At 46.0% G+C, this 7730-nt stretch overlaps 1 protein-coding gene across 1 annotated transcript; it reads right to left on the bottom strand.

Annotated features, from left to right (window-relative positions):
- Positions 1 to 3723: 3723 nt before the first annotated feature.
- On the bottom strand, positions 3724 to 7367 carry LOC135389633 (uncharacterized). The gene is made up of 3 exons (XM_064619668.1): positions 7037 to 7367; positions 3844 to 4466; positions 3724 to 3742 (listed from the first exon to the last, which is right to left on the bottom strand). Exons 1-3 carry the CDS (start codon positions 7205 to 7207, stop codon positions 3724 to 3726), a joined length of 813 nt encoding a protein of 270 aa, XP_064475738.1. The 5' UTR covers positions 7208 to 7367.
- Between the last annotated feature and the right edge of the window lie 363 nt (positions 7368 to 7730).

The following is a 7730-nucleotide window of genomic DNA, read 5'->3' on the forward strand; positions in this document are numbered from 1 at the left end:
AGGAGGAACTTGAAGAGAAACAGGATAAGAAGGTTCCGAACGTATGGTGAAGAGCAAGGGGGTGTATGTCGCGACCTGCATGGAAAACAGGAGTGTCATGTGTCATCTTCTCTAAGAAAATACAAGATGTGAGGTGGCCAACCAACGAAAGCTCCCTGTGGTCCATGAGTGCATCCCACAGTCAGGCATATGCCTTGTCTAGACACAGTGAGTGATCAGACTTATACTACGTAGTATGCACATGTAGAGATGTATTGATTATTTCTTTCTGCTCAGTGTATGCTTTTAGCAGAATAAACGGTATTTACTTGAGCAACATGTGCATTTCTACGCATTATTTCGGTCATGCCTTCGGAGGTGCCAGCTGCTAAGTGGCTGGATCCCGGACGCGTATTTAGATCTGCTAAAGAGCAGAGCGCAGGGAGGAAAAGGGCGCTGCTGATTGGTGGAGAGTGAGGAGGTAGACGCCGAACGGAGCGGCTCTGTTTCTCTGCCGGGCCTGTGTTGCTGTGCGGTGCGGGCGACCACCGGTCGCCTTGTATGCTTTGCTTGCTTGCTTGCTTTGGAAGCCCCATCAACACGAAATTAATTACACTGACACCTGTGGAGTGTGTATAGGAGCAGTATGCGGACGCCCATATAGTTTTACGTGCCGAATCGGTAGCGAATGGAATACGCAGAGTGAGGAAATGACATATGTCGTCGTGTACATCGCAGCGTGCCTTTGTTTACTTTTCTCGCCGTCCGTGAGGATCAGCTTCAAAGAACCTCGATAACTCTCAGAATATCACCAGCATCTGGTATTGATACAGGTGCACAGCAGACTTCATGACCAAAAGCTAATTTCGAGATATCTCGAAATTTCATGGCAAAGCATGCACCTCGTAACGTGAGTTAACGCAAGGGAAACCTGCTGCGATGGTACGCCTGGCCGCGATACGCGATTTGTGGCCTGCGCGAGGGACTGAGTATCTTCTTCCTTGTCTTTGAGGGGTTTGAATATTCTCCGTTCGGAGGTCGCACATAGCTAAGAAGGAAAGAGAAAAGTACAGGCATGTCGAGGTGCTTTCCGCCTTTCGCGCACTGGCAAAAGCTTTGCTGGCATAAAAAAAGTTTTCGCTGTTTTAACTGAAATATTGTTACTTGCCTCAACTGAAGCAGTGTGAAGAACGGAATCGGCGTCTGTTGGGAATGGATTGACCATGAAACGTACCCTCTTTGCAGGTTGGCTGCCTCTTGATCAGGGGACAACATATATATATATATATAGATATATTTTTAAAGATACGCATTGATAACAAAGAGTGTATTTCTCATCACATTATATTGTAACCAAGTGCGTGGGTGGCTGGCTGAAGTGGGTGTACGCTTTACCACCTTCTCTAGGCTGTGCACCAAGGGATGACGATGACCTGTGTTATGTCTCCAGCGTAATCAATTTCGTGGCTGGCATTACCACTTGATGCCCTGGTTTCTAGGTATATGCAGTGACAATTACAGATTTGTGAGCAAGGATCAATAGGTCTGCCTCCTGGTGTTTTGCCTACTGATATCAATGATTCAACTACACACTAGTTGGCAGCAATCTCAATTAGATGCTGCTGCACCCACAATTTATGCTGCAGAGTGACAAGTAGCGAACACGTTGCAGACTGCTTGCTATAGTAAGAAGAAATCACTGCAATGTTGAAGACCGGCACTGGCTTGCTCTGGGGCCGTGTATCGTTAAGTATTCCCTTGTCACAAACCAATGGGCCCCGAGCACCACACTAATTCTGAACAGACCTTTAATGCGTGCAGGCCCTTACTTCGCTATTACTGGAAAGAAGATGGCATTGGCAGTAAGTAATGGTTTATCTTGTAAATTTGGCTGCAAAGTTGAGCACGAAAATTAAACTACGCCATCATCCCCAGCAAATATTCCACCCGATTTCCCAGGCTGGATTACTGGGCTGGTTCCTGGCCTCGGACGAGACAGGATCTGGCCCAGATTCATAGCGGACCATTCTGGAAATAGGATAGCTGAATTTAACTCCTTTCTACAAAGGGGGTGTGGGAGGCAATGAAATGAAGCACAGACTCAACTTCTGTCATTCCTGCTTTAGTGATTAGGGTTTGTTGCTTCGGTCATGACGTGGTAGGCTAGACAAGTCATCTGTACATAATATGGGATAACTAGGCTTTAACAAGGCCAGCAACAGTTATTTGGAGCGAGTCAAACGCAGGTGTGTCTTTGTCACCACCAGTGAAAGAGGAGCCTGTTCCAATATGTGGCGCCCCCATATATCTGTGCATCCGGAACAGCAGTGAACTTGGACAAGTCATGTTACAGTTCTGCAAACAAAGCTATCACAGCATTAAAGTGCCACTACACAGTCACGAAACCGATACTTAGTTTATGTCGTCAAATGAGAGAACGCAGGTCAGAGATTCCACACACAAATTATCACCACATTCAGTAAACTCAGTGAAATTTTCCTGAGTTTTTTTTTTTAAGTTGTTGCAATCGCGTCATCACAAAAGGCCCAGTTCTCGAAGACGTCATGTAGGAAGGGGCTTCGTATGCATCAAGTCTTCAGTGTCCTAGCAACGACACAAGCGTCCCTTTCACTGTCACTTGACGCCACGCTTGGTGGGTTGGAAAGAGATTTTGAAGACTTTTTTCATCTGGATAGTGCCTTGACACCTCCATATAATCTCTATTTCCAACCTAATACTGTAGGTACGTCAGACCTATACTGTACTTGCACGATTCCCTCGTGAACCGCCTAGGGCTGACAAAGGGGCCCGCATCTTGAACAGTATTTTCGTGTTCCAGAAGCACCTTCACCCACTGATCACACAGATTAGCTTCTCGTAGAATCCTCTGTGACATGTTTATCGAGCTTGACTTTCGACAGTATGTGCACTTGTAAGCTCCCAAAGCTTTACAGGGCTCCCAATGACCACAACAGAAAGCGATGAGCACAGATGACATCGTTGCCAACACAAGCAAGCAGCCCCGAATTCCTTAGACTCGAAAGTATGCCTGGAAGCCAGCTTTCTCCAGTAGCAATATGGCCAGGCAAAATCCCTTCAGCTTCCTGGCTCTCACCATGACGTCACACCTCCCAAAATTAAAAAGAAGAAATTACTTTTTCCGACTTCTGCATCAGGTAGAGACAAAATATTTAGTTGAGCATGTTGCAGCATGTTTAAGCTAATGGCCTTGGCCATGTGACTTTGCTGGTGGCACGTTTGCTTGTATGGCGAGTCCTATTTTGTGTAGTCTTTTCTGCCTTTTGGACGGGAGCTCGCTCGGGGGACGGCCTGCTGGTATGCGTCTTGATCCTCTTGTTACGCCAGTACGGCGCCTGGAAATGGCTGTAGGCTGCACACGAATGCGGCCACCCCTTCTTGTGCTACCTGCCACGACAGCACGTATCTTGAACAACAGCTCTGCTGCACCACCTTGTGTCGTAATACGCTGAAGCTGCTTGCCCGTCCTTTGAAACTTCTCTGACAACATTGGATCTATTGCAGCCAGGTCTATTAGGCGGTCCAGTTCTCTCCTGAAAGTCGCCAGGCCATCATTTTGCACCTGCAAAGATAGGAAGGAAAGCATACATGTCTGGAACCAGTGGCATGTTTACCCCCCTCCCCTTTCCATTCTCGATCTAGTTTATAAGTATAATACACACCTCCGCAATCTGGCTGTGTCCTGAGGTACATGGCTGTATGTCATCAGATAGGGTGTTGTCTCCTGTTCCGGGATCCAATGTGTGACCCTCGAAGAGGCCTGTGCTGTGAAGGTCTGTTTGGCTGTCGGTGTCATCCTCTGTGCCGCGGAACTCCGAGAAGAACCATGCTGGTGGACATTCCTCTCCCAGGGCCAGTTCTCCAAGTCTGTGGCGGTCTGCAGCAGTTAACACCGGAGCGTTCGGGAAGCTTCCGCCATACACCTTGTGCACGAGCGCCTGGTGCTTACAGAATGCGCCCTGGATGCCGCTGTAGCAAGTGCATGTACCCAGCTCAGCACACACCTCATATGTCCTCCCACTGCCAGCTTTGCCTGGAACACTGTAAATATTGTGCCCAAGTTGCACAACTGATGCTGCAGCCTCATCTGGAAGCCTTTGGAGCAGCTTGTCGTACAACAAGGTGTGGGATGCAACCCGGTTGTGGGCGTGTTTCAGTATCCGCACCTGAAAATACTTTTCCCACACTACTGCAACAAACTCTGCCAGTGCAACTGCATTGAACGCTTTCGTCCGGCAGAGGACTATATCCTTCAGTATGCGGATCGATGCCTCCGCAAAGTTGTTTGTTTGATGCCCTCGTGTCAAGACTCCTTCCCTGAACAGAGACACCCACTCCTCCTTCCTGCTGAGGAAGGCCACCACTCTGGAGGTGTACCTATCGTGGGAGAGCTGTCTCAGATTGGCAATTGCCACCTCCAGCTTGTCTGTACAATCTGCATAGAGGATCTGTAAAACAGATTGAATTACACTTATCATTAGCGGTTAAGTTCTAGACAGTTTTTTTGCCGAATGCTTCGGCGGTCACCATAATTATTGCTGCGCAGTGCCTCTCACGGTCGTAGTTGTTTCACATGGACATGAGATTAGCACAATTACCATAACTGCCACTTTTTCCGACCTGTAGCGCAAGGCCCCTTGCTTGTGGTGGTTCCCAGCACCCAAAGCTAGAGCATGCAAGCTTTAAGCTCACAGTGTCACTCGTTTTGCAGGTGTGAGAAATTTGACGGTAACCTATGTGAGCAGGGCGCATCGGCATGGAAGAGTCCATCACCATCGAAGTGTGCCTAGCACACTAATTTCTATGGTGAATGGAAGCATTAGGACGTCATTGTCACCATCTACATCACACCAACAGTTTGGTGCACTGCTCATAAGCTGGATGTGAAAATTAGGCAGTGTCATGCTAAGTTCACGTTTTCAACGGTGATCTCTGGCAGGCTGCTGCTGAATAAGGTGAGCCCTCTTACTATGTTAAATGTTGCTTTCTTGCTGGAAGACAGCACCAGGAGATCAGCATCAGCACCACCTCACGTGCAGCATGGAATGCATACCATGCTATTAATATGCTATCGTATAGTACACCTGGGGGAAGAATAGCAATTTTGCATAGGGGAAGCTGTGTGCTTTGTTCTGTTTCATAGGGATACTGACAATGATAGTTGTACTACTAATATTGAATAATAGGTATGTGCAAACTGTAACTTTTGTTTTCCAGTAGAATACGAACTAATAATGTCCAATGCGAATCAAATAGGTTTTGAATCGAATACGAATTGTCAATACATACTTGTAAGATAATTTTTCTCATTTGGGTCACAATCATGAGACTCTGGAAATGCTTATGTACCATACCTATGTGACAAATAAAAGCAGAATATGAAATGCATAACTAGAGGTGTGTAACGAGTGTTCAAATTGGCACGTGTGCCATCTGTGCTTGGAAATTGCAGGCACACCCGCACTACCCGCAGTTACCCACAACTATTCTGAGGAGGTAATGGCAGCTCCATAACGGACATATTTCGTGAAATGCAATGTCAAGGCATTACCAACAGTGGGCTCATGACTAGACCTCAGATCTTTAGGTATATACCCATTTTTTCCATTGACAGTATATTGGCGCCTTTTCGATACTAGAGCACGATTTACGTGACAAGGAATGCCATAGTGATGATCTTCTTGTGCCTATAAAGGCACATTTCGACATTAGCGTCTATTTGGGCGTCTATGTCTTGAATATCGATGTTCTGTTGTAAAATGCCCAAATTGCACATATTGCTCACAGGAGGTCCTGTGAACGACAGAGCTGTGTAAAAACTGCAACATGTCTCATGTCTTACAGAAAAGTCTGAGAGTTTCATTTCTGAGATTTGAAACTGTGGCTTCAGTAACTGCTGTACCAGCTGGAACTGAGTCAGCCATGCCAAACTAGAGTCGACACGTCTGAAAACTGTGCTTGTAACGTGCTGTTCCTACAGCAACGCGTGATCAACGTGTCTCTTTATGGTGTAGCTGTTCAGTGAACGTTTCCTACCTGAGCCGTACAGTCTCAGTTTGCACGTTGCCTTTAGGTGAATAATGTTCAAGTCGAATGAAGTTGAATACAATTCAGAAAGTCTGCACTGGAAAAGCAAATAACTAGAACTTTTCTGCAGCCGTCAGGCCAAATGCTGACTAAACTCTGTTGAGCCTAAAATCGAGCTTTCATGCCTAAATCAGTGTGCTTGCATCTCAAAAATTGTCAATGAGCTAACAAATTAATACATGTAGAGGTATTCCTGTTTATATTAAGCCTGAGAAAGGACCGGTATTAACGATGTGCAGGTAATGCAGAGAATATTCAGTTACACAGAAAACAAACATGTACCTGACATATATCTGACACCTGGCACAGAACAAACACTCTCCACAAAAGATAGTTTTCCCTTTTTTTTTTCTGAACCAATGCATGCCAGTTGTAAAGTGGGCTTTCTGCAGTACACACATGGGTTAGGTGGAGCCTACTTTCCAGGTAGAACAGCTGGCGGATCATTTGAATAATTTTCGAAGTTCGAATCGAACATATCATTATTTCAACGAATATTCAAATATTCGTATGTGTCTACAGTGGTATATACGGAGACGATCATAATGCAATTTTCTTTCTCATCAACCACTTCATTGAACTTTGCTGAAAGTGTGGTTTTCCAGAGAAGAAGGCAGTGCGTAGAGTACTTTTGCTATAGTGCCACACTGCTGTTAATTTCCTGTCTAGCTCTATTGCACAAGCATATCCAGTCTCGTTCAGTCTTGACAGAACGAAGCACTGCAGACTGGCAGCAGCAAGGAAAACTGCCAACATACCACATCCTGGATGAGGCACCGAGCATAATCCCACATGCCTTCCAGGGCCCGCCCACTTTGACTGATTGGTTGATTGATTGATTGACTTTGTTTACCGCAGTGATGCACAATGGTACTTCCCATGTAAGGTACTGATGCCATGTTTACAACAAAGGGAATCACGTCTCACAAACCTGCTTGAAAGACGACATCAGCTTCTGCCTGTCTTCCCGTGGCACCCCGTTCTTTGTGGATGTGAGCCACCTCCACTCCGCTTGCAAGACGTGGAAGTGACAGAGAAGCTGTGTTGCTTGGGGCCATACCATGCATAAAGCATCCTTCTCTGCTGACGAATTGTCAGTCATGAAGGCGTTCGGTGCCTAGCGGAAAGGCATGTTATGTCTTTTACTTCATGTTCACTTTTTGTTATCTGACTGAGGACTTATACCTAAGATCTTATCTGACAAATCAAAGTGAAGGACCATTGGCAATGAAATATGGAAAATTGAAAGATTGAGAGAAGCACCATATTCCAAGCACATCCATCAACAGTGACACCAAGTGCATTTGTAACTGCAACTACTCAGAATTCAGCAACAGGCACAGAAAACTTGATGAAACTGAGACGTAAAATTTGATAGGAGTGTCTGCTCTCCCCATCAGTTAGAGAGAAGCAAAGTGAAGGGGATGGATGTTACTGTCCGTGAAACTGATGTCTAAGAACCTTAGTTAGATTCATGTTTTATCCTGTGTGTGACAGTGCATTACCTCTTGACCACCAAAGCAGTGTGGGTATGCCCCCTTGAGTAGGCCGAATGCAATGTGGTAGCCTTCTGTGGTCTGGGAGTTGTGCAGGAGGACAGCAATGGGTATGGCCCCCGCATTGGT

The sequence above is a fragment of the Ornithodoros turicata genome, chromosome 3 (assembly GCF_037126465.1).
Source record: "Ornithodoros turicata isolate Travis chromosome 3, ASM3712646v1, whole genome shotgun sequence".
Classification (NCBI taxonomy): Eukaryota; Metazoa; Arthropoda; class Arachnida; order Ixodida; family Argasidae; genus Ornithodoros; species Ornithodoros turicata.

Coding starts and splice junctions, on each gene's coding strand:
- LOC135389633 (XM_064619668.1), bottom strand. CDS start 7,207: ATGACTGACAATTCGTCAGCAGAGAAGGATGCTTTATGCATGGTATGG. Junction 4,467..7,036: donor TGATGTCGTCTTTCAAGCAG/GTTTGTGAGACG, acceptor TCTGTTTTACAG/ATCCTCTATGCAGATTGTAC.